At 40.0% G+C, this 26,513-nt stretch overlaps 1 protein-coding gene and 1 long non-coding RNA gene across 3 annotated transcripts in view; one reads left to right on the top strand and one right to left on the bottom strand.

Annotated features, from left to right (window-relative positions):
* Zdhhc13 (zinc finger DHHC-type palmitoyltransferase 13) overlaps nt 1-26,513 on the bottom strand; it is a 46,702-nt gene that overhangs the window by 2,195 nt on the left and 17,994 nt on the right. Inside the window, exons 9-16 of one of the 2 annotated variants that reach the window (XM_059274240.1) lie at nt 23,462-23,595; nt 19,976-20,076; nt 14,395-14,519; nt 13,507-13,569; nt 12,764-12,857; nt 11,029-11,112; nt 6,591-6,748; nt 4,383-4,480 (exon numbers count right to left, since the gene is read on the bottom strand). In XM_059274240.1, coding sequence (XP_059130223.1) covers nt 4,383-4,480; nt 6,591-6,748; nt 11,029-11,112; nt 12,764-12,857; nt 13,507-13,569; nt 14,395-14,519; nt 19,976-20,076; nt 23,462-23,595 — 857 coding nt within the window. The remainder of the gene's footprint in view (nt 1-4,382; nt 4,481-6,590; nt 6,749-11,028; nt 11,113-12,763; nt 12,858-13,506; nt 13,570-14,394; nt 14,520-19,975; nt 20,077-23,461; nt 23,596-26,513) is intronic. The other variant, XM_059274251.1, reaches the window with a different exon arrangement.
* LOC131919777 (uncharacterized) lies at nt 2,140-26,378 on the top strand. Its single transcript, XR_009381424.1, has 4 exons — nt 2,140-2,314; nt 8,582-8,653; nt 22,742-22,793; nt 26,159-26,378. It is a non-coding gene; the product is annotated as an uncharacterized LOC131919777 (long non-coding RNA).

Below are 26,513 nucleotides of genomic sequence, written 5' to 3'. Positions count from 1 at the left end.
AAAAAGGTTTCTGGGCTACATGCTGCTTGATGGAGGCATAGATTCCCAGAGTTGGTGGTAAGCATGGCTCCCAGAGCTGGAGTGTTGGAGCCCATTTTTCCTATTGGCTTTACCCAGCAGGTCTGCATAGAGAGGATGGTTGGACCAGATGTCTGAGATGGTCTGAACTTGGCTGTGCTGGAGGGAGGTCTTTTGCTCCACTGCTTGGCATTCCTTTAAATACCCTAGGGCAGAGACAGTTAATGCCTGATGGATTAGGATCCAAACCCTCCCAAGTCTATCCTATATTTTCTATCTGTTTCTCTACCCTCTATCGTTCTATTTAATATTTCCCACTGTTTCTACTCAAGAGTACTCTGGGGAAATATAGGGGTTAACCACCCCCCCACCCCATTGGAGGTAAATGTACCTCCGCCATGTTGAAAACTCAAGCAGGGAAGAACCAGCAATCACGGCTGCCACTTCGGTCCTAGTCACACTGCAGTTTAAATCAATGGTCAAAAAACGATTACAAATACACAATAAGATAGATTTAGATGGAATAAAACTCTAAACGGTTTATATCATGTGTAAAAGGCATAGGCTTGAGAGAGAGAAGAGAAAGGATATAGTTATAAAAATAAAGTCTTAAAAAGTAATATATAATGGGCTACAGAGTGAGATCCAGGAAAGGCGCAAAGCTACACAGAGAAACCCTGTCTCGAAAAACCAAAAAAAAAAAAAAAAAAAAAAAAAAAAAAAAAAAAAAAAAAATAAGCCACTTTAAGATGGAAATTACAGAGAGAGTCTGAATTATGTTATCCTTGGGATTTTTTTTGTTTTTTTTGTTTTGTTTTGTTTTGTTTTGTTGGTTTTTCGAGACAGGGTTTCTCTGTGTAGTTTTGCGCATTTCCTGGAACTCACTTGGTAGCCCAGGCTGGCCTCGAACTCACAGAGATCCACCTGGCTCTGCCTCCCGAGTGCTGGGATTAAAGGCGTGCACCACCACCGGCCGGCGTCCTTGGGATTTTTAACTAGACAGAGATATTTGATTGTAAAGGCTGCTGAACTAAACCAATATATATATATATTTTTTAAAGGTATCTTGACTTCAAAATTTGGGTCTAAGGATATGTTGCTTTGAAAAGAGGTTCTACTTTTGTTTCCACAGAAGATGAGAAGCCATGGATTCCTTCTAGGTTAATATGTTTCATCAAGAAGACCCCCTGAGAGGTCTCTAGATGACCCAACATCCAAAACAGCATCAAGGCAATTGGTTGAGATGATCCAGCCTCACAGAATACACCAGTCAGGACAGATTAACAGCATCCCCAATCAGTAGGAAGTAGCCTAAAATACTATGCTCACATTCCCAAAAAATAGATTATGGGTGCTTGTTTGTCCTTGTTTAGGGGTTTGGTTACAAATTGTTATTGGTCATAGTCAATCTCTTTCTAAAGCAAGTGAGATATAATATAAAAATGAATGATATAAATATGATAGGACAAAAAGGTAGATTATTGAATCTACTTTAATCCAAAAAACAACTATTAATCTTACATATCTTACATTACTATGGATTTTGGTTTACTGATACAAATTTAAAGTTAATTTTGTTAAACTGCATGTATATTTCTACTCTTGTTTAAGGTATTATGTTTATGCAACTCATTTAAAATTGTAATGTATCATTAAGAAATACAGATTAATAGTCATCTATGATAATCAAACTTATAGTCTTATTAAGTTTTTTAGGTATACAAATGTATTTCAATTAGATAGATAATCTTCAAACACTTCAAAGACCTATAAAAGATGGCATTTAAAATGTTTTAAAAACTTAGATTTTTCTGGACAGTAAGACACATATGCTCCTGGCAGCACCAGTTACTTCAAAGAGGAAGATGGGCATTGAAGATACTCCATAGGGAGTTTGCTTTCTTTATGGCAAAAGTTAGCCATTTGGGCAAGAAACTGCTCTTGCCTGGACTGCTTGACAGTATGTTATATAAACTGGACACGCAGGACCCACAGGAAGATGACCACTGAACTTTGTAAGGTGAGATGGTCCTTCAGGTTCCTGCTTCACAGAAGAAACTGCCAGACATTCTATAGAACACAGGGAGAAGCGACTGAGGAACTCTGCCAGAATGGGTGGAACAGTCCTTAAAATTTCCTGCTTCACTGAAAGCTATGCCAGAGACTTTAGGTCTGTAGGCTGAAGATGATGCCCCAATGTTGCAGAGGAACTTTGGATGACTGTCCAGGCAGCCAGATGTCTCTGTCATTTCTAGAATTATGGTAGTTGCTTGCAATGCACTTCCTGTTTACTCAGGTCTTTGATGGAGCTGAAGACTAGATAGTTATAATTATAATTTTCCTTAGTTATGGTAAAAGATAAATTAGAGATAAAACTTGAGACTCACAAAAATAGGATAGATGATAGAGTATTTTCTTTAATTTTATCAAATACAAATAGACTAGATATTGTAACTGTAATTCTTACTTGATAACTGTTTTGTTATATATAATTTTACTATGTTAAAGTGAAAACCTTCCTTTTTGACTAGACAGAAAAGGGGAAGTGTTATGGGATGTCTTTTTGTATGCTACAAATTTATGTGGCTCCCATTGGATAATAAATAAAGCTGTTTGGGCCTATGGCAAGAAAGCTTACAGCCAGGCAGGAAATCCAAGCAGAGATATAGAAAGAAGAAGGATAAAGTGGGGAGAGATGCCAGCCGCTGCCCAAGGAGCAACAAGATGCCAGCAGACCAATAACACCATGGCCACGTGGCAACATATAGATTAATAGGAATGAGTTAATTTAAGATGAAAGAGCTAGCTAGCAAGAAGCTGAAGCCATAGCCCATATAGTTTGTAATTAATATAAACCTCTGAGCGATTATTTTATAAGTGGTTGTGGGACTGCAGGTGGGAGATTCGTTTAGACTGCTGGGCAAGGCAGGACTGGAGAAATTTCAGGCTACGTGAACAAGCCTAAGCTAAGGCCAAGCATTCATAATTAATTAAGTCTCCAAGTCATTATTTGGGAACTGGCAGTCCAAAGAAAGTGTGACTACAGAACTGAATGACTGACAGTGGGGAGACATGCTGGGAATTACAGGGTCTAGCTCAAGATATGTTACTGAATAAAACTAACAAGTGGGCAAAGAAGTAAGATATTGATTTGGGTAAGAATTTGGAAGCTAGCCTCAAAGTGGCTCTAAGGTCTTTAGTTCCTTGGTCTTATGTTTTTATCAAATGAGCATCAGCTCTTTCTGGAAACTTCTCTAAGCCTCAGATTGCTATTCTTCCCTTCTCTAAGAGACCCTGCCTGACATCTCTTCTACCTCTGTCACAAGAATCCTGTACTTTAAGAGCTCTCCTCCCCTCCTTTTTTTAAGGCAAGGTCTTACATACCAAGACCCTACCTGGCCTAGAACTAGGTAGACCATACTTGAACTCAGAGATTCATCTGCCTCTGCCTCCTGAGTATTGGGATTAAGGCATGCACCATCACCTCTGGCCTGCTTGTAGACATCAACGGAGTAAATATTCATTCCTCTAGCTAAACCACCAAGATACAGACTTACGACTGCCAGTCTCAAGTGATCATCACCAGCTTTACACTACTCTCCACACCTCACTGGAGCCATCTCTTCTTCCCTCCATAAATCCACACTGTAACATCAAACCAGTCCCTGATTCCCTTGTCTAACAGCCTAACACCATGAGCAGGCTTTGAAACAGACAGCCACTGAGATATGCACTGAGTGCTCAAATCCCTTGAGGGCTCTGGGTCACCTCTGCCACGGCCTCAGCCTCCAAGACCCTGGCGGCAGGGAGATAAGCTTCAAAGTCTGGTCTTTCACACCACAAGCTCAGAGTTCCTACAAAGCATTCTTAACTTTAAAATTGAGGACAGGTTTGACAGAGCCAATGTTCTAACAATCTAGCTTCTCTCTGACACAAGTGGGCATGTTACACAGAGAATTAAAAGAATAATTGGGGCTTGAAAGCCATGTTAAAGTTCTGGCAAAGCACACTACCCATTGCTTTCTACAGAACCTTGTGGCTGGCTGGTCAGCCACATGCTTAATTATCTCATGCTGACTCCTTGCCAGCAACACACAACCTTGTGATCACTTGGTTCAACTGGAGGGTCCCCATCTTGGCAAAACTTCAAAGTAACTTATATTTGTGCTGAGTCTAGTAGACTAAATTTCTGACCCCACTGGGCATACAACCTTATCACTTAAAACCTAACACTGAGACTTCCAAGAAAGACAGGCTCAGTTCCACCAGATAGTAAGTCAGAGAATGGAATTAGGTCAAGAAATCAGTGGCTGGGAATCTGGGAATCTTCCAAGGACTTGGTGACCAGACCAGAATTCACTTACTTATATGGTGTCTTCCTGAGAGATAATGTCTGTTTCATGTGCCTGCTCTGCTTTAACAGGCTGATTCTCTCATGGGAGGTTAGGCCCAGAAATGCAATCTGAAAAAGATGGAGGTTCATCAAGAGTTACATCTTAAAAGTGCATTCTAGGATGGTGGTAAACATTTAGTACTCATCAAAGACTATATCCCCCAGACTTCTAGCTAAAGATCACATTAAGGACAAAGATTCACAAGGTTAAACTATATTTCCTCTTGTAAAATATAATGGCTAGACTTACTGTCTGAATTTTATTAATACTCAAGAAACCACTGTACACTGACTCAGAACAATGAAATCACTTTTCACTTGGGGCCACACTTAGATTTCAACATAGGAACACACATCTGTTGAACAACTGAAATAGGGTAAAGGTAGTATCAGTACAGTTATCAGTTTCTGAGTTCTTCTGAACTATTCTTTAATAAAGTGTCAAAGAAAAAAGTTAATACACTAAAGGGAAGAATAGCCAATACATAAACTTGAAGAGTAAGGACTAAGATGATTAAGAAACTCTTAAATCACAACAGTTCACATGGCTAGCTCATTTAAACCTAAGAACACCTTGTGTCAATTTCCAATCTGTATAATGGAGTGATCACAGCATCCTCATTATTCTATGTTGAGGATCTGAGACAACATATCTAAGACATATGCTAAGGTTGAGAGAGGTGAAATAAGTGGTCCAAAGCCACAGAGCTGAGAGAGAGGCAGACTTGAGACTGGCAGGTCAGTGTAAGACACAGCTTCTGCTCCCAACCATTAGCCTGCATGCTCAGTTTGATTTAATGCAGCTAAAGCCATCTTACATCAGAGTATTTAGGAAATCAAAGTTTTCAGAGAACTGGGTTGTTTTGTTCCTTAAATAAACAGTCGTGAGATTCTTGCTTGTGAAAATTATCTGAAACCTTTAGTCTATTTTCTTCCTTAGTACAGACAAATACATCAGTCTTTCTTTAAAATTAGTGCTACCATGTGTTTGTTTTGGAGAAAGGTCTTCTTTTGTAGCCCAAGCTGGCCTTTAACTTCTAATTCTCATGTTTTAACCTCTTGGGAGCTTGCATTAGAGTTGTTAGGACTCCATGCCCACCTTAGCTATTAAAGGTGTCTGAACCTCATATATCACCTTATCACTAGGCCTCTGGTCAGAGGTGAGGCTTCTACCTTTGTAGACTTTGCTTCCCTATCCATAAAATAGAGCTACTACTCTGGTATTCTCCCTACCTCAAGTGTTCATGATGAATTAGATGTATAAATGCTTTGGAAAACGTACGTATAAACTGAGTACTAATACGCGAGTACTCACTGGTAATAACTGATTCTTACTCTCTGAGCTGCTGACATCAGGAGGATAGAGACGAATGTTCAGTTTCATCAGTGTTAACCCCTTTCCTTAGCATTTCCTGACTCCTTTCACTTGTCCTCTTACTTCTATCATTATTTTCCTCATAAAAGTAGAATCTGCTCTGCTTTTTCGGAATAATATTCGAAACCCTAGTCTTATAGTAACTGCCTTATACTGATTACTGTTGCCCACTCCATGCAGACAGGCCACAGCAATGGGGCATAGCACAGGGCAGGAAGCTCTGCAGAAAGCTGAAGCTGCTACTGCCCTGGCATGTGAACTTTCTAAACAAGTGGTTACCCTGTTCACTGGTTAGTGGCCTGTCTTTCATCTTCCCCCCTCTTGCATCTACCTAAGAATTGTATAAGACAACAGAATTGGAAGAACTGAAGGAATTAACTGCTTTGCATTTGTGCAAAACTTTACAGTTTATATCATGTTTTCACACACTATATGGCTTAAATGTAAGAAGAAAAGAACCCTGCATGGGACTGTTAGAAGAACTAAGTTTCCATTTCTGATTCTGCCACTCACTGAGTGACTTTGGGCAACTCAATTTACCTCTCTGTACCATAAAATTAAAAGGCCAGTTTAGACCATTCCTGAGTAGGTACAGCCTCAGCAAGCAACCTTTAAGCTGCCTGTGAGAACAGATGGACTTTATTGTCCTCATTTACAGACAAGGAAACCTAAAACTGAAGAGTGAGAGATGACATGCTAGACTTACAGAAGGTGCCCTGGAGCTAGTCTTCTGATTTTAAAGTCAAGTCTTTCTACCCAGCTATGAGTCCCTGAAAATTTCATTCAGAGCCATAGTAAGAATACCTGAAAGAGTTGATTTATTAATAAAAATGTCGACCATGAGAAATGGAAAGCTGCTAGCAAGAAGATATACAAAACCCAGGGAGAACAGGCCACTATCTGACTGAGGTAGGTCCATAGTCCATCTTCCTTGAACGTTGTGGCACAATGATTTGACCAGTCTGTAAATCCAAAGGAGGGGAAAAAGCATTATTATCAATGACAAAAAGTTAGCTATCTTCCAAAAAGATAAAATTATATAGTTCTACTTAGGGAGAAATGACAGACAATAACACAGATCAGAATTTAACTTTAGGGATGGGAAGAGTAGCTCAGAGTGGAGAATATCCTTAGTGTGTGTATGGTCCTTGGTCCCAGCTCCAAGCTCAAAAGCAAAGCAAAACAAACAAAAACAAAAGCAGAAATTCAACTTTAGGAGTTTATTTTCTAAATGCAGCTCACATACTGGGGGTGAGAATGGGGACCTCAGTGGTAGTAAGGCTTTGACGGCACCACACCAGCAGTTAACAGTGACAGGATTAAAATAAAAAGTGCCTGGAAAAATCTTCACTATAAACAGCATACTCAGCATAAAATACACTGGCCAGAATTTTTTAAGGGTCTGACAATTGAAGATAATGACATCTAATAAAACGTAATCATTTAAGAAAGCTACCTTCTTCACTTTAAGGGAAGTTATGGATTGGGTACAGGATTAAATACAAATACTTACTAAAGGTTCAGATGACCAGAACTGCTGTGGGCATAATACATAATATGAGCATCCAGATACCTTGAGGACACAATCTGTGATAGGGAGCCAGGTCTGGTGTACTTCTGCCATTGGCCTGACTCATAATTCTACCAAGAAAGGCCAGGGTAAATGGCCTCACAGACATACCAGTCCAACACAAGAATACAGAGCAAGATTCAAACAGTTACTGCCCACTTTCTCCTCCAGGGTATCTACATGACAATTAAAAGAGGCTTTCACTGTGGCCACGACTCTAACCCTTAACCCATGAACTGAGAGCAGCAGCAAGGGGAAAACAGGTAGGAGGCAGCAGAAACAAGGGAACGTTTTCAAGGTCATGAGGCTCACAGGCACCGCAACAGTACATAAAGGGTAGACTACTTCTGAAGTGAGAATTCTGTAGATTTGCACTTCGATGTTCCACAATGCCCTCTGACAATTTGTAAGCAGTTTCAGATATTCTCCCAAAGCAGCATGAGCATCTCTTGAGACAGGAAGAAAATGACTTCAAGACTGTCCCTTTTAGTCATGAACATCTATTTTTCCCCCTTTCGATTCCTAACCATCTTTCATGAATATATGCCTAAAGCACCTTAAGAGCCGAGTAACAATCAAGGCAACACATTAAAGCAAATGATACATTTTAGAGCTTCTCATTAGGATAGCAAAAGAAGAGGCATCCTAAGCACTTGATGGAAAAAAGAAAAAGAAAGAAAGTAATTTCCACAGCAGGTGGAAGAAACAGCTGTTGGATGGGGAGAATATCTAGCTTCTTTTAGCTTATGGATTTCTACTGCTTCCTCCTGGGATTTTTTTTTCTTTCTTTTAATAACAGCATGACCTACAGTGAAGCACTCACACTGACTTCAGATTTAGTATTAAAGATATGGCTGCAATGGTCATCTACACTACCTTATGCAAGGTAACAATTTATTCCATGCTAATATAGCCTTCCTAGGTAGGCTATGCTTAATGACAAGGAACTCCCCCACCCCCCTTTCTTTATTGAAAACAGATTTTCTTTTCCTCACATATCTTGATTATGGTCCCACCCCTTTACTCCTCCCAATTCCTCCCCACCTTCCCTCCATCTAAATCTAGCCCCTTTCATGACAGGGAATTCTTATTGTTCCAGGCCAATCATTCTCATCTTTAGATAGCTCTGATATTTACATAGCCCTTCCTGAAATGATGTAATACTTTCTCCATATAACCTGCAGGATGCTGACTTTCTGAATCACTTCTTTCTACTCTCAAATAGACCTCACACAAGATGAAGTGGATGGAGGTTATGCTGAGAAAGAAGCAGCTGGTAGTGGGTCATATGAAAAGGGTATGTAGCACAACTCTAGTAATAACAATATGAGTGGTAAACAAAGGAGGTGAGGTGGCAAGGAGGCCTTGTTAAGAGAAATGGAGCACAAGCTTGTGTCTACTGTCTGGAAAAAAATGACAAATGACACAAATACCTTCATCAGTGACAAAGTATGCTCAGCTGGTCTACAGAATTTAAGTCAATGTAACTCTTCACAAATGAAATATCATATGAAAACTGGTCAAAGTCAGAAAAAGAAAACAATGAAGGGAAAGAATAAATATGTGTCATAAAACCAACTTGGAAGACTAAATGTGATGGAAAACTGCTGCTGTCCTTATCAACATGGTGTTGTGCTGGACTTCAACACCAAATAATGTGACTATTTTTAGTGAGGAGAAACAAGGTTGGTACGAAGTCTGGCTCCTTTCTGCTAGGATCAAGTCCAAGAGACAAGCTGGTCCATGGGCCAACTTATAAGGCTTCCAAGAACAGGTTTCATTGTCAAGCTTTAGAGGGTAGCTGTCAGAGAAGCTTGGTTAAAATCTTGCCTGCTTCTTGTTACAAGACACATCTATGATGGTTTAAAATGCTCAGGGCTAGGCCGGGCGGTGGTGGCTCACGCCTTTAATCCCAGCACTTGGGAGGCAGAGCCAGGCGGATCTTTGTGAGTTCCAGGCCAGCCTGGGCTACCAAGTGAGTTCCAGGAAAGGCACAAAGCTACACAGAGAAACCCCTGTCTCGAAAAACCAAAAAAAAAAAAAAAATATGCTCAGGGCTGCTGTGGATTTGGAGAAGAACTGAGCCTGTTTGAGCTGGCTATGGTTATATTCTATAAAGCATTCTCTAGGGAACAGACAGCCAACGTGTCAGGAGGGGAAGGCCTGACAGTGGCTGAAGCCTGTACTATGCCTGTGTCTGGGCCCAAGGCAACCCAGGCCATACAGACACAAACAACCTCCAAACAAGAAAAGTCAAACAACACAATATAATCTAAGCCTGGCTGTTTGCAGGAGGAAAGTCTAAGATTGAATAAGCACACGAAGAGCTGTCTTATGCTAGTGACTGGCTTAGTTGCTTAAGGCTGTTGCTGCCAAGTTGACTGACCCGAGTTTGATCCTGAAACACACTTGGGGGAAGGAGAGAACTGATTCCTGCAAGTTACCTCCCCACACAAACAAATAAATGTGAGACGACAAAAACAACCCCCCCACAAATGCCTTAAATTAAAAAAAAAAAGGATACAAGTGAGGATGATGGAAAGAGGAGACAGCATGAGAGGACAAGTGTGCTAGGGTTTGGAGTTGCGGAGGCCAAAAGAAAACATTGTTTTTGAAGACTTCAGCTCACAGCAATAAGCTAGAATATCAGTGGCACAAAACAGAGGGGGAGAGCAGATATGAAAATATTAGGAGTCAAGATCATATCTAAATTTTTCCAGTCTTCAAAATACATAAACAACAAATAGTTAAAGCCCAAAGTTCAAATAAATATGACAATAAATAAATACTAGCACTACAGGTTCTTCCCCTAGGTGACCTATTTCAAGGTGTGAAGAGCGTAGTCACACAATTCTTATGAGCTCACCAACATCCTTTACACTTCAGTTTAAACCCTGTCCTTCATCAGTCACCTTAAAACAGCACTGCATGACACACCTTTAAAAACGCTACTCAAGGTTATTTCTCTTCCAGGACTTCAGAACAAGTGAGCCAATATTCTCTTCCCAATTTCTCTTCTGTGGCAGTTTCCCCCTCCGTTCTCAATCTCAGTGTGATTGTTCTCCAACGGCCTGCACTCTGAGAGCCTTCTCTTTAATTTGCTGTGACCACTGTCCTTCAACCTCTCCACCACCAGCCTCTTCTTTTCCCGTCTCATTTACTCACTACCTCCTGCTTTGCACTCAGGCAGCTGGTTTCTCTTCATAGGCGGCCAAGTCTACACTCGACACAATGAATAATCTATTCTGACCACTCAAATTCATCCAGGTACTCTTTTCAAGTACTGCAGAGTCACCTCTTTTTACACTTCTTTTTTTTTTTTCTTTTTAAAAAATATTTATTTATTTTATGTATATGAGTGACCTGTCTTTATGCACATCAGAAGAGGGCATCAGATCCCATTACAGATGGTTGTGAGCCACCATGTGGTTGCTGGGAATTGAACTCAGGACCTTTAGAAGAGCAGCCAATGCTCTAAACTGTTGGGCCATCTCTCCAAGCCCCTCTTCTTACACTTCTAGCAGCTTTCCAGTGTGAAGAGTTTTAAAGGCCCCACTTCATTCTTTCACTAGGGGTATGGTTTACACACTGGCCAGAGTGTGGCAGACAAGGGCTCACAAGGAAAAGAACTGGGTAAGGGTGCATGAGTTTGTAAGAAACATTTATACTTACAGACAAAAGATCCATAAATGATCCAGTCACATACCATGGAAAGGGAAAGCAAGAAGAAGATGTAATGATGATGGTTGCCAAAGCCTGCACCAGAAAAAAAGAAAACATAATTAATGTTTTCTTTTCCTAATGATTCCCCAGACAAGTCTACTTTTCTGTGAAAAACCTTCAAAGTAAAACAGAAACAAGGCTTACTTTGCTTTTGAATACTACTAAACCAGACAGTTCTGATAAGACCATCAGATATCCATGTTAAATAATATTCCCAACTAGCCTAAAAGAAGACAATTTGCATAGAGCAAAGTTAACTAGGCAAACCCAGCTTTGGACTGCCCTACAATGCTAGTTGGAAGTAGCAGGTGAAATCACATCTGGTCCCATTCCATGGAATGTGTTTAAGTACAACCTACCGACATCCAAGACTAACTTGAAAGGGAACAGAAACAGCAAATCTGAAGAGCAGCAAGCACATAATCTACCTTGCTGGACACTAGACACAGAGACGTGGGGAAACCAATGGCCAACAAATAGAAGGGGTGAGAGGTACCAGCAACCAAATCCCTCCTACAATGTGTTAGCTGCTTGATGGTAGAGGTGGGAGCACTTTGGTGCTAACAACATAAATGCTCCTCAGTTACCACTGTATCAGTCTCATTCTCCTCTGAAGTAACAATATTAAGTAGCATCAACACCAACTCCAACAAGTGATCTTTGTTTCTAATTACTAGCTGTGTTACTGTAGCCAAAGTCATTGGATTTTCTCTGATCCTTCAGTCTCACTTATAATAGCAAGAGGAGATAAGACCTCTCTCACTTCATAGGCCAGTGAAACCAAACAGGTCTATGCATGTGGAAACACTGTCAAATGCAATCTGATAAACACAGATAGTAAATGGACCCATTAGACTGTTTCCTTGCTGCTATTCAGTCAGGCTGGCATAATGCCAACCACCTAATCTTTATGACAAAATGGGGCTTGGGAAGATTGGCACCCCAGGAATCATTCCACCACCTTTCACAGGAGGAGAAGAGAACATCAGAATGTATCACAGTAATCTGTCTGACCTGGAGCCTCAAGTCCCTGAGGGAGATAGAAGCAAATCACTACTGAAATCCCTCATAGCTGCTTCTGTTAACTCTGGTTCTGTCTCCTACCTGAGCACGAAAGAAGGCACGTGGAGAAGGTAAGTAAGAAAAGTAAGTCACGGACGGGTGGTGGTGGTGGTGCAAGCCTTTAATCCCAGCACTCGGGAGGCAGAGGCAGGCGGATCTCAGTGAGTTCGAGGCCAGCCTGGTCTCCAAAGCAAGTTCCAGGAAAGGCGCTACACAGAGAAACCCTGTCTCGAAAAACCAAAACAAAAAAAAAAAAAAAAAGGAAAGTAAGTCACAACATAAGAAATGAGTGTGACATTTGGAATGGAAACGAATACTACAAAATGATCTCAATTATTTACACCCTTTGCTCTGAAATGTAAATAGTAACAACCTCATAGTTGTGCTCTGATGATCAAATCAGACACCATATAAGAAAATATTTCATAAACTCTAAGATACTACACAAATTACAATAGCTGTCATTAACAATCGGTTCATCATTTCCCCAAGTCTTAACTGTAAAGATTCTTGAAGAGGAGCCACAAAATGAAGACCTTGAATGGCTTTCCATTTCTTTCTGAGTCAGAACTGAACATACTTAACTTCACCACAGAGGTAATTAAAAAATTAAGTCTCTCACCTACGCAGCGTCCAGTCCAGAAGCAGTGCTGATCAAATCGAGCCACACAAGAGTTGCATACATGGCAATGCAGTGACCTTAAAGGCTTCCGTATCTGAGGGCAATTAAGACAGGCCTAAGCAAAAACGGTCTTTGGTAACAGATCATAAGCAAAACTTGAATCTTATGTCATAGAAGACTGGTCCAATAATCCTAACGAGGTGACTCACTCACACAGAAGCTCTGAAAGGCTGGACTAATATTTAGGTCTGCACATGAAGGAAAGAAGCCTTCACTAGGAGAGACCTGAATTCAGACCCTGTTTACACTGGGTAAGGAAAACTCAGGCAGTGACACATTCAGCACTGGAGTAAGAAAATGGAGATCGTGGTTCCACTTCAGGCTCTTCTAATCATTTACTTTCTTCTTCTAAGCCTCAACTCAACTGCAAAACAGGAGGTTCCTGTTTGTAGTTTTGAGACGATAAGGGGCCTCTGACTTACAGTGAATTCTAACATATACTTCATGACAGGAAAAGCAAATAAAAGCATTATGGATAATTTACCAAGAGATTAACCACAGGAAGCTTCATGAGATTATAAATATTCTTTCATATGCTCACAGTGGAAAACTGGTCTGACAGTAATACAAAATTAGAACCAGAGCAAAAAGTACATACACATGCCATGAAGATCTGACAAGCGCTTACATAAGCAATGCTACTAAGAAGTATAGAAAACAAAGTATTAACAGAAGAGACTCACAAGACATGATGTGCAAAATGTCCTGAAGTCCAGACAGCCAGTCTCTGCAAGGGTGACAATATTCTGAAAGACAGAAATCTGACCTCAGGGTGCATTTGACTGCACAGTGTTATGCATGGTTATGTACCATCCTCACAGCTTTCACTCCACTTCCAGCTTCAGAAGTAGCCAGAACAGCAATTTGGAATACTTCCCACCCAACCGTTCTGTTCTTGAAATAATATGACTTTTCAAGGTGTTCTTTCAGGCAGCAGCCAAGCAATCTGTCTGTATAAAAATTATACTCCCACACCCCTACCACCTTCTCTCAAATGGCCTGCACCTCCCAGTTACAGCCTGCTAGGACAAAGAAACACACACCCACACATCCACCACTCACCAAAAAAACCAAAATTCATGGATAAGCACCCAACTTATGGCTACAAGCACAAGGCCTGGGTCTTTTAGGACAAGCCTTAAGTAGCAGAAGACAATGGTCTCCCTTACTTCTAAACTCCAGAAGCAACTGCAAAGAGGCCATGTCTCTGGCAACTTGACACTTGAGGAAGGAAAGGGGATATCTCCTCAGCTATTAGGGAGGAGGAACTCACTAAACCCCAACTTCACGGAGGTAGGCACTCTAGACAAAAGACACTAATCTAAAATTGTAATGAAGTGGGAGATCTAAGAACAAAATTCAATTCTCAAAAAGTCTGGTAGTGTATCACTTTTTGAGAAAGTGGATGTTTCTAAAAATTTAAGTGTAACCGTGTAGGAATCCCATTTTGATGATCTAATCAGCTCACATTTACACTGTATCTATTAAGGGCCAGGCACTATAGATGCAGCCGTATCAAAGGCCAACATGGCTGTGACTCTCAGAAAAAGACAGAACAAAAAAAGACTCACCACTTTCCTTTCTTCCTCAGAAGCCTTAGTGAAGCCTGGGTCAGTTGCCCAAGTCTTGTAGAAAAAATAGAGAAAGGCTATGACGCTGAAAATGAAAGCAAAACAGAAAGGGCTATCTGCTACATGTTAAAGTTATGTTAAGGAACATATTAGACCGCTACTGAGAAAAGCATCAATGTGGGATGTATCAAATGTTATCATTGTCCCTCTGAACCTCTCCTTCCTGCAATCTGCTTCAACTATACATACCACCCACCCGAAGTAAACCCTGTTCCATGTTCTGATCCTATGGAAGTCCGCTCCTAATTAGTCAGAACCACTGAGTCTTCATTATTGAGGCCCACTGTGAATACTAAAAGCTGCAATCATTCTGGAGACTGGAAAGCATCAGAGCCTCCTAAATTAAACTTCTCAAGGTGTAACTGTGGATTTCTTCAGATCATCAGAAAAATATTTTCTGATCACTTTCACAAGGCCACTCAAAGAAACACAAGACTTGGGTCAGCAATTTCAATGTACTTTCCTGTAAAGTACATACTTGCCTGTATGAGTTTCCTACTGGAGAGTTTAGTAACCTGTCCTTTTAACTGTTCTGAATTAAAAATTGCCCTTCTTGCAAAATGAGTTCAAATTACACACTATTGAAAATATGGGTAAGTTTATGCTGAAAAAGATGACAAGACTAAAAACTGTCCACTTTAAAATGTTTTAAAGTGGTACTTCTTAAAAATACAAAGTACCATTTTGCTACAGAGAAGAAACAGTATGCAGTAATAAGTCAATGAGACAGCAGTAAGCCTGACTGTGTCGAATGTAAATATTTTTGACTTGACATAGTAACTATTGCCTTACAAGGTGTTACCAAGCTACCTTATGTTAACTTCAGAACAGAAAAGGAGGCCATAAAACAGATGCTCAACTCTTATTATTCAAGTATGGTCCACTGACCAGCAACACTGGCTTGTTGGAAAAATTGAACTTTGAGCTAAATGCCAACACACGGAGGTCTGAGGCAGGATTTTTTAAGTTGAAGCCAATCTAGGCTACAAAGGGAGTTCTAGGTTAGCTTGAGCTACTTAGTAAGACACTATCTCAAAGATCAAACCAAAATGAAACTAAATTGAAAGAAAGTGGGGAGGGAGGGAGCAAAAGAGGGAAGAGAAAAAGGATGGACAGGAAGGGAGGGACAGAAGGCAGGCCGACAGGCAGCTAAGGTCAACTTCCGATCAGGCCACACAGACAGCACTAGACTGGATTTAAGGAGTTCACCACAGGTTTCATCCCACAGTGAAGTTTGAGAAACACTGACCTAATCCAAAGACTAGCACAAACACACCTAGTTCAGACAGGCGGAATGAATCCTGCTGGCTGACTGTGCTAACTAGTTTTATGCCAACTTGAGACAATTTAGAGTCATTTGGAAAGAGAGAACCTCAATTGTGATTGATGATTGATGTGGGAGGGCCCTGCCCTCTATGGTGTTACCAAGAGGCAGATGGTGCTGGTGCTATTAGAAAGCAGGTTGAACAAGACAATAAACAGATCCCCTCCATGGCCTCTGGAGCAGTTCCTGACCCCAGGATCCTGCCCTGACTTCCCTACAGGATGGACAACAAGCTAAAAGCTGAAATAAACCCTTTCCTCTCCAAGCTGCTTTTGGTCATGGTGTTTCACAGCAACAGAGGCCCTAACCAAGACACTTGGTTTATCACAGTTAATATATAAGTGAGGCTAGTTTTAAGAAGGAGGTAGAGGCCAGATAAGTTGTATGAAACAGAATATTAACAAAGCTTACATTGAACGAAGGAAGAGCAACACTTCTAAATGATACACAAAAGACAGCTTTTTGTTAAAAATTAGATGCAGTTTTTCTCCACTGAGTCCTGATAACTTACATGTTATAGTCTCAAAATTCATTTGGTTCAGTCACAGGGTATCCTGCAGAGTAAGCTGGCTGAACCTGGTGTTTCTACTCTAACTTTAAGACAAATCCTAGAAGCATCACTGGATTCCCCCTCCCAAATAAAGGCAACTGCACTGTAACCCCTCACATGAAAGGCAAACAGATTCCTTGCTTCTGTGGTGACCACAAACACTCTCCACCGCTTCTTACTTCCAAAGCCACATGTTTAAAACGTCCAAGTTCTAATTGCCTTCAAGACTCAACTTGGTTCTCTCTCCTGCTTGTCTTTTCAGATTTGTAGAAAGACTTCACCTTTTCCTGAACCCAGAAATGCTCTCTATGGCATTTAGAGTTTAGAATACAGGTATCTGTAGATGTGCTGGCTTCCCTTGTAAGCTGGTGACTCTACTGAAGATGTAGGGCTAACACCTGCTCTCCTAGAACACGACCACCTGGTTTCATCCCTTAGATTCTGTATTCTACATTACTGATCTCCTTTAGATTTACCTGATATAAGCTTATTCCTGCATATGTTCAATACATTTATTTGTTAATGGCTCTAGAGTGACAATGATATTCCAAATGACCATCTCCCAGCATTTGAAATTGGGAAGCAGTGATGCTATCTCCAGGATAGCAGCAATACTGTTCCTTATATACCAGTTTACTGGTCATGCTCCTTTGCTTGTGTTTACCATTTTCTCCAAAAGAATAGAATTCAAGAGGGCAATGCACTTTGGGTACATACTGGCCATTTCAGAGGACAGTTGTTGTCCTCTGCCTGGACACTCAAGTCCTTGTACTACTGCATCAGAGTAGAACAGCTTTCTTGACAGCTCATTCACTAGCCACAATGAACCATCATTCAAAGCTCCCAAGTCTCTCTTCCCTCTTTTCTTCTTCTTTTCCTCTCTGTCTGGTGCTAAGGATCAAACCCAGGGGTTTGTGCTGGACCTGTACTCACTGTGTAGCCCAGGCTAGCCTCAAGCTTTCCATTCTCCTATCTCATCGCCCAAGCACTGGAATCACAGGCATGTATCAGTTCAGCAAGCTTCCGATTCTCTGCTATTTGATCTAAAAACTAAGTCATATTGACAGCTGACTCTGAAATCAAGAGGGCTTTACATGTATCCAGCTCTTAAACTTAAGTACAGCCAATATCATAAAGAAAGCATTCATGGTTCATCATTTCTTTATCAAGTCTTAATTGTAGCTTGAATCATTATTAAGGTTCTCTTTCCTTTCATCCAGTCCTTCTCATAAAAGCCAAATATATTACTTACTGAACACATAAAAGAGACCTAAAGAAAAAGGTTACTGAGTTGTCCCTAAGACACAAAGTATTATTTATAAATATCAATTATGTAATGGGAACTATGTGCAGCCCTTTAGACATCATAGCACAGTAATCCTTGCAGCCACCCCAAGAGCTTGGTACTGTTGTCCCCTACAGACAGAAAAACAGACTTGGTGAAGTCAAGTAACTTGCCCAATGGTACATATAAACAAAAAGAAAAGGTCACCCTTGTTAGTATAGTGGTGAGTATCCCTGCCTATCTTGTGGAAGACTGGGGCTCAAATCCCTGACAGGGAGGAAAGCCAGACTTTACACTGGGTGCAGTAGTGTATGTCTATACTCAGGAGATGTATCTCAGTGAGTTTGAGGCTGGTCTCATCAACACAGCAAGTTCCAGGGCAGCTAGGACTACAAAATGAGGCCTCATCTGAAACAAACAAAATAGGAAAAGGGTCCTGAAATTCAGAACCACGCTACCTGCTAAGAAAGACAATATGCTTTCTACAACGCTCTTGACCCTCTTTCCATTATAATCATGGGCTGTGGGACAGAAACCCCTGGTCAATCCTAACTGGCAGCCTGAGCAAGACAAGTCTAATTATTTGAGTGAGGTCTTAACAAGGCAAACCAGCAGCAAATCCACAGGGCAGTTCCAGCAGCATGTAACATTCATTGTGGAAAACACTAACCTTGGGTGAGGTATGCCACCTACTGGCATACATGTCTTCACAGTAGCATGTTCAAATCGATGCCTCAATGTTCAGCATGTGAGTGATACATTCCACCATGTTCATCCTGACACCTTAAGATTCTGTCTAGTATGAAAATCAATTCTCCTAACAATATACCTTCACAAGTATCAAGCAGTTCTTAGATACAGTCAAGTGAGAATTAATTTCTGTAGATGAGGTTAATAGACTACGATGGGATTATGTCTTGTTAATTTTTGATTCTGCAAAACCAAAATTGGTGCAAAATTTGGAATAACTGAAGTTGTTTACATTAAAAAAAATTATCAAAACCCCCAATTTCAAAAATTGTTCACTGACACAAAAGTATGAATCATTCCTTTTCAGTATAATGTCCACTGTCCAAGCATATATGAGCACTGGGTCATCTGTGAGTGATGTGGTAGAAACTATGTTGACCTTAAATTAAGTGGTGATAAGAAATCTAGTGTTAATTAAAACCCTCATCAAATCAGTAATTACAAGACAAAGGTTAGAGGTAATTTTTTTAAAAGCCTAGTGGCATCTATGGTATTTATGCCTTTCACTTAGTTTAAAGGAAAACAAACCATATAAGAAAAAATGCTTAGAAATAATAAAACAGCATTCAAGCAAAAACATGGCACAATGGCTGTACACGTATGCACTCTAAAAACTCATATGCCTATTCCATTTATTCCTATGGGAAAGATTCTTAACTTTCTCTTTTGCATTTCTTCAATAAGCACCCTCTTCTCTCCTTTCAGAAATATTACAAGAAAGTAAGGTAATAAGCTAAAATGCACTTCTTCCCATCATACCTCCTCTTTCCCTGGCACATAAGCAGTGTGAAAACGGTTTTACAGGAAGGAAAGAAGGAAGTCTGGAAAGAAATGGAAGCCTGGACATGTGTTCAGTGTTACAAATGTATATAATCCAAAGAGCAATCCCTCTTCAACTTCTAGTTGACTGGATCTGGCCATCCTCAAGAGGACCAGAGGACCATGCACTGGATTTAGACCTGGGTCCCTGTCTTCATGTAATGAACATGATATAAGATGTATTTTCCATTTGAAACCACATGAGTAGGCCATGTAAGAAAAAAGTGGGCCATGACTTAAATTGTAAGAGGACCAAGGACCAAGGACAAGGACAAAACGTGGTAAAGCACACATTAGGAGTACTTTTCAGAAATCTGCTTCACATCTATTCAAAGCACATTTAATGTTGCTGAGAATCCCTGCCTGAGCCATTAGCTTTGAATTGCTTAGCATTACTGAGAAAGCCATATTTCCCCAAATCTCTCCCACATAGCCTATTTTGGTACCCAGAAGACTTATTCATCAATTGTAACTGCTCATCAAGTTAAAGGAACCATCTGACCTTGAAGTATCTCAAAACACCAACATATTGCTATGGGCCCAAGTAAAGCAACATGCATTATACTGTAACTCCTGGAAGGAAGGATACTAGAGACTAACGGCTGCATAGCACCAAGTAGATTTAACAGAATCAAGTATACTCAACATTAAGCTCAGCCAGAATTAATATGTGAGTGCAAATACAAGTTGCATCACCTAGATTTTTTTCCCCAATATCTAAGCTGCTAACAATAGTATTACTGATTTTTGAAAGTAAAACGAGATATGTGTTTCATTTAAGCTTAAAGGATATCAGGAAAGAACAAAATAAACCAAGTCATAAATATCCAAAAAATGGAACTTAGCAGAAAGACCGTTGGTAAGTACACAAGGTTCTTATAGCCAACCAAAAACCTAAAAAAAAAAAAAAAGAAAGAAAGCATACAGTGTTAGTGCAGTAAGGTATTGGTATGATTTCATGTCAATACTAATACTAATTCCCCAATAACAAGGACAAGTCATAGCAGCAGCAGCTTTCTCCCATTTATGTGTGTTTAATCTTTCATATTACAATAACTTTCTAAAAGCACAAATTCCAGCTCTTCTCAGCTACTCATAATTACTTCATTCAAAACAATATATTTTCAGTGAATATTCTGTATTTTTTTTTTTTCTCTAGACAGGGTTTCTCTGTGTAGTTTTAGTGTCTGTCCTGGATCTCGCTCTGTAGACCAGGCTGGCCTTGAACTCAGAGATCTGCTTGCCTCTGCCTCCCAAGTGCTGGGATTAAAGGCGTGTGCCACCACCACCTGGCAATATCCTGTATTTCTATTGTAACATATCATACTGTAGTTTTCCATGTTATTTTGAAATATACCAAAATACAAAAATGTAAATACACCTTCATGTGTAAGCAAGCTTTTGTCAAGCTCTATGTTTATGAAATAACAGGTGTACCAAACCTTAAGCATGAGGAGCTAACTTGAGGAGCAATCACAATATGAAAATATACAACAGCTAAAGTGACAGTGGTCACCACTGTAGTAGCACTAACAATCTCAGTCCTACAGCAGGCAGCTTGATGTTCTTGTGTAATTTGTTCAAAAGGTTAATACTGCAGTTTCAAAAGTAAAACACAAAAAACATATCAAATATACATTTCATATATCAAACTCAATATAGTCATCTTATAAACAAATATACTTTACCCAGATAAATCTCAGAATTTCTATTAGAAATGGCTAGTGGTGGATTAAAAAGAGGTGAGGTGGAAGCAAGGGCTGGCAACTGGTGCCTATGACAGGAACATTTGAAATGTTGTTTAGTTAAAAGGAAAAAATGCCACAATGACCACAGCCATAATTAGGATTAAAGCCTATGTGTGAAGAACAAAAATGCCACAATGGAGTCTACTGCAACCTCCATGTCTGAACTAAGATTTCTCTCTCTCTCTCACACACACACACACAGAGTATACTTGGTCTAATAAAATAGTGCAATGAACTGCCAAATTCACAAGAGCTTGTTATCTCTGGCAGGTATCACAAAGAAGCCTGGATCAAGCAACCACACCTCCAGCCAAATAACAAGAGAAGCGTGCAGCTGCTTACTTCTGTAAAACTGAAACTCTAGAGGAATATGAGAAAAGTAAGGCAGTGGACCAACCTATCACATGCACTTGTCTCCTATCTGAAATGTATTCACATGCCAATCATGGTGAATGAAGACCTCATGCAGTGATCAAACCAAAGCTAGTCATACAATTATTTTTTAATAATTTGAATTTTAATAAAAACACTTAAGTAACTAAACAAAATGTTCCTGCTGTGGGTAGTACAAATTGCTAGGAAAGCCCTTGCTGCTTCTTAAAAAAAATATACTGACTGATTCCTGCTAGTTTGGCTTAAAATGTATTTAAATATCCAGTGGAAAAATGAGTATTTTTACATTATTTTTTCTGAATCAATTTTAGGTATTTTACTATTTTTCAGAAATTTGAACTTTTATTTTACATTTAAATTCTAATTGTTTCTGCCTAACTATTCTGGTCTTTGGGTGACTAAGTAAAGATTCCTCTAATACTGCTTTTCTTATGTCAAAAAGTAGTGTATGCTTATTCTAGAAAGTGCAGGCAGCAAAAGGACTCTGGGATAGGCACGCTCACAACCTTAGCCAGCAGGCTGCACTGTCTTCCAGATCTTTCCTGTGGATCATTATCTTTACAGTTTGTCTCATTCAGTGAATGAAATGTTCAGCAGCAGAGACAAGTCTCTGCTTTTATGGGCTTCACATTATAGGAAGGAACTAGGAAGAGATTAAAATGGGTGACGCAGCAGACCTGCATCAGGATGGGCTCAAAAAGAGTGGTGTCTGAACCCAGGTCTGAGTGACTTTTTCAGTTACAACATGATCCAGTGTCAAAACACTTGAGGCCAGGACACCAGCAAGGCTCGGGGAACAAGCTTGTGTTCCAGAAGCCGAAAGAAGGTGGAGTGCAGTGTGGGGATCAAGAAGGTATGAAGGCAGCGGGAAGCGAATCTGTTTTTTTGTTTTTGTTTTTCCTAGGCAGCATAACAACAAGCTTCAAATATTTTAACAAGAAAACGAGGCAGAAATGGATCTGCCTTGACTGTTATGTGGGGGTACACTAGAGGGGTGAAGGCAGGAGACCAGCTAGAAGGCTTGGCTGGAAGAACTTATTCATTTGTTTGTTGTTTTTCGAGACAGGGTTTCTCTGTGTAGTTTTGGTGCCTGTTGTGGATCTCACTCTGTAGACCAGGCTGGCCTCGAACTCAGAGATCTGCCTGCTCCTGCCTCTGGAGTGCTGGGATTAAAGGTATGTGCCACTGCTGCCCAGCTGGAAGTATTTATAAAGGGCAATGGGAGAATCAAGGATGCAAGGAACTCAGGGACGACACCCACATTCCTGTGAGGAACCGACACCTGGTCATTAAGGTGGGGAAGTGGGAGAGAGAATGAGATTTGGCATAATTGATTACAAGTACAGATTGTATACTAGACACTGTTCTAAGCATTTACATGAATTAGCAATAATAATCACAATTATTCCCACTTACAGATAAAGAAACTGAGGCACAGAGAGGAAGAGCAACTTGTTTGGGATCAGACTGGTATGTGTGTTGTTAAGGCTAAGCCTGCAATATGATTGACTCATCAATATAATCATGCATATTTCTGTGTGTGTTATTTTTAAAGAGAAGTACAATGTATTTATGGTTTCATCAATTCTTCTATTATATTCAGGTTGTTTCAAGTAAAAACCATCAAGAAGAAAAAGAATTAGTATAAAATGAATTTAGGAGTTTTTTTTGTTGTTGTTGTTTTTGTTGTTTTGAGACAAGGTTTCTCTGTGTAGCTTTGCGCCTTTCCTGGAACTCGCTTTGGAGACCAGGCTGGCCTCGAACTCACAGAGATCCGCCTGGCTCTGCCTCCAGTGCTGGGATTAAAGGCGTGTGCCACCATTGCCCAGCGAATTTAGGAGTTTTTAAAGAGAAAAAAAAAATGTGAAAAATGCGTAAAATGTTTCAAGATATAAAATGGTTACAGAACTTTATCATGGTCAAACTGAATGATATATTGTATGACCCACAATATTTATTTTCCACCAATTGCTTTCAGCCCAAAGCTTTGCCATCAAACCCCTTCCTTCCTACCATCCTGAGAATGTTGTCACATGTTATAGCTCAACATCAATCTGAGATTCCAGCTGATTTAGAACAGAAATAGGCAGTTACATTGGAAATGCAATAACCAGCCTTGCAAAGACTAATATACACACCTTGGAAACAAAGATGTCAGAAAAAACAATGCTACTAGAAGACATCCTTTTAAAAGCCAAGAATCTGAATTGAAGTCCAGGATGTATCCAACAGCCCACAAGGTTATCATAGAGAGTATCAGCAGCAGGAAAAGCTATTGAGAGATTACAGAGTTTTAGAACTTTGTGTATTACTCCTCCTAATGGTAATTAGTTCAGTACAAGAACTACTTCCTAAATACAGAACAACAATTTAACCGAAGTAGCAGATTTTCTTCAAATTGCTGTCAAATTCAAAATATGATTGATTTATACACCTTAGAGACAATCTTATAAATTTTACTTAATGACATTTTGCTTTTTCTTTTCCTCAAAAATGGCATTTTTAAAAGGAAAGTGATAATAAAAGTTAAAATTTTCAAAAATTATTTCTTTTAGTTAGTACTCTACATCACCAAAAATAAAGAAACTTAAAGGGACTACAAAAATCAACACAATCAAGATTAAACTCAACTGCACCTTGAGTCCAACCTGGTATGACTCCTCGCTAAGAATGCCAGAAAAACAGTTTTGAAAGGGATGATCTTGATTTGGAGCATGTGGAATTGTTAATGGCTATGGACACCCAGGGGAGATCCAGGAGGCAGGCAGTCTGTACAACAGATCTACCATTTGGAAGTCTTGAGATTTCTGCACATAGATGGGAAAGCTGTAAATGAGCAACTTCTCTAAGACTGTGAAGGCAGAAAGGAGCAGAATCTTAGCCAACACAAACATTCAAGGGTAAGAACAAAGCTAATTCCCCCAAAGGAACTAAGAAAGACTGATCAGAGCCATGCTGAACAGCTGGGAAAGAGTTTCAGAGAAGCAGGAAAGAGAGGAGGACGTCTTGGTACTCAGAGGGTCAAAGATTGAAGTATTTCTTCAGAATGCTAATGATTCAGCTTACTCTGACAAAGTTAAAGGAATGAAACCCTGAGCCAGCAGGCCATTGGTAGCAGTACCGGGCTCTACATTCCAGCATCTCAGTGCCTTCAGTATAAGTCTCCAGGAAACAAGTCAGCCTTTTGAAATAGCAAAGAGGAAAAACGCACTTTGCCTTATTTTCTTCCATTTTCACTCCTGCAAGCCATTCTGAGAGTAGATAACTTCAAATGGCATCAAGTCTTCAAAATGTTTTCCAATTCTAATTTACTGACATAAAAATAAATGTACAATCTATATAATTAATCATAATCACAAAATAATTTCAGAATAGAGTAATTGTTAAATGTAGACATCACAACTATAAATCTCAAACATAACAGTCTTCTACATGAGCTACATTATTCACTGAGGGAATTCTGTGTGCAAGGCTGTTCTACACATGGAAGACAAGGAACTGAAGAGCTTTCTTTCATGAAGCTGAAATTCCAGCTGGGAAGATAAACAGAAATGTTAAAGTACATAAAATGCTGGGATGCATGAAGCTTTTAGCAGGTGTGCTAGTTAGTTCTAGGTTAACTTGATACAAGCTAGGTTATTTGGGAAGAGGGAACCTAAATTAAGAAAATGCCCTCATTAGATTGGCATGTAGGCAAGCCTGTGGGGCATTTTCAGGATTGATGATTGAGAGGGTAGTGTCAGATCTGGGCAGGTGGTCCATAAAAAAGCAGGCTGAGCAAGTGAGAGGTAACAAGGAAAAGAGTGGCACTCCTACATAGCCTCTGCATCAGCTCCTACCTCCAGTTTCCCACCACCAGTCTCTGACCGGACTTCTTTTGATGAAGGACTGAGAAGTGTAATTTAGGAAAATAAACTTCCCCACCCCCAAGTTGCTTTTTGTTATGGTATTTTATTACAGCAACAGAAACTCTAAGACAGCAGAGGACTGTCAGGATTTAGCTTTTACTATAGAAGAATGGGGAGATACCTAGGAATCTGAGGTGAATCTGATTTACATTTTCAAGAACTCATCTGCAGGACTAGTGGCATTGGTGACATGGTGAGAAGGGGTCAAATTCCATATATAAATGAAAGGAAGGACCAAGTTGAACCATATCAATGTGAGTATGGAGTCTGATAGACTGAGCAGAAAGCTGCAGGGCTACCTCCTGAGATGAGGAGATGAGTGAAGGTGGGAAAAGAGAGAACAGGAGTTCTGGTGCCCTATACTGCAGATGCCTTCTGGACATTTCCTGATGTGTGGGCTACACTGCAGTGTCTACTGACACTGATTGGATGGGCCAAACAGGTGATTTAATTTAGTAATCCAGATGGTCTATGCTGAAGAAAGAAATCTGGGGGCTGTCAAAAGGCAAACGCCATTTGGGGGATGAATAGGTAGAAAAGTTTTCTAGAACAGAATCTTGGCATCCTTATTTCTAAGAAGTTGGGGAGTAACATCTCCTTTCTTCACCCCCAACTGAAAACTAAGCATAGCACTCACAGTGATCGTCTATGTAAAAATCTTGCATCTGCTAATCAGAATTATTCTGGAAGTATAATTACTAATATTACTTGAAAAGACACTATCATATTTGAGAACAAAAACATTAATCAACCCAATACCCATTTTATCAACGTGAATTATATTCACAACTAGGGCTTAGTTTTCTTAGCCAGTTATGAGAGAAAACTGAAGTTCCTAAACCATTTTTTACTGTTTAGCTCACTTTAAGTTCCGAACACTATAGAGAGGAATTGCTAAATTAAAAAAAAAAGTGTTATTTTCAACAGGAAAATAAATCTACATGAAGACTAATGACGCTGGGCTAATGTGGTATCAGTGTTGAGATCAGGCTCCAGTGACAAACTGACAGCAGGACCAGCCAGAAGCACATCAGCATGGACACAGGGTATGGCTGACAGCACACACCATGACAGGTAGGAAAAGAGATCAGGAGGCTTAGTCACAGGTGGACAGGAGCAGGAGGTCCATTTGCTACCTCACATTACAAATGTCTACTAGACACTGAACTGGGGTCAAGTAGGTGCCACTCTTAAGAATCAAACCCATTTTACATTTCAATCATTCCTTAAGTAATCAGTAAATATCTACCATCTAACACATACCTGGCACCATCTACCTGAG

Source organism: Peromyscus eremicus, chromosome 1 (genome assembly GCF_949786415.1).
Source record: "Peromyscus eremicus chromosome 1, PerEre_H2_v1, whole genome shotgun sequence".
NCBI classification, from domain to species: domain Eukaryota; kingdom Metazoa; phylum Chordata; class Mammalia; order Rodentia; family Cricetidae; genus Peromyscus; species Peromyscus eremicus.
The sequence above is the reverse complement of the archived record's forward strand: the minus strand, read 5'-3'. Positions and strand labels throughout refer to the sequence as shown.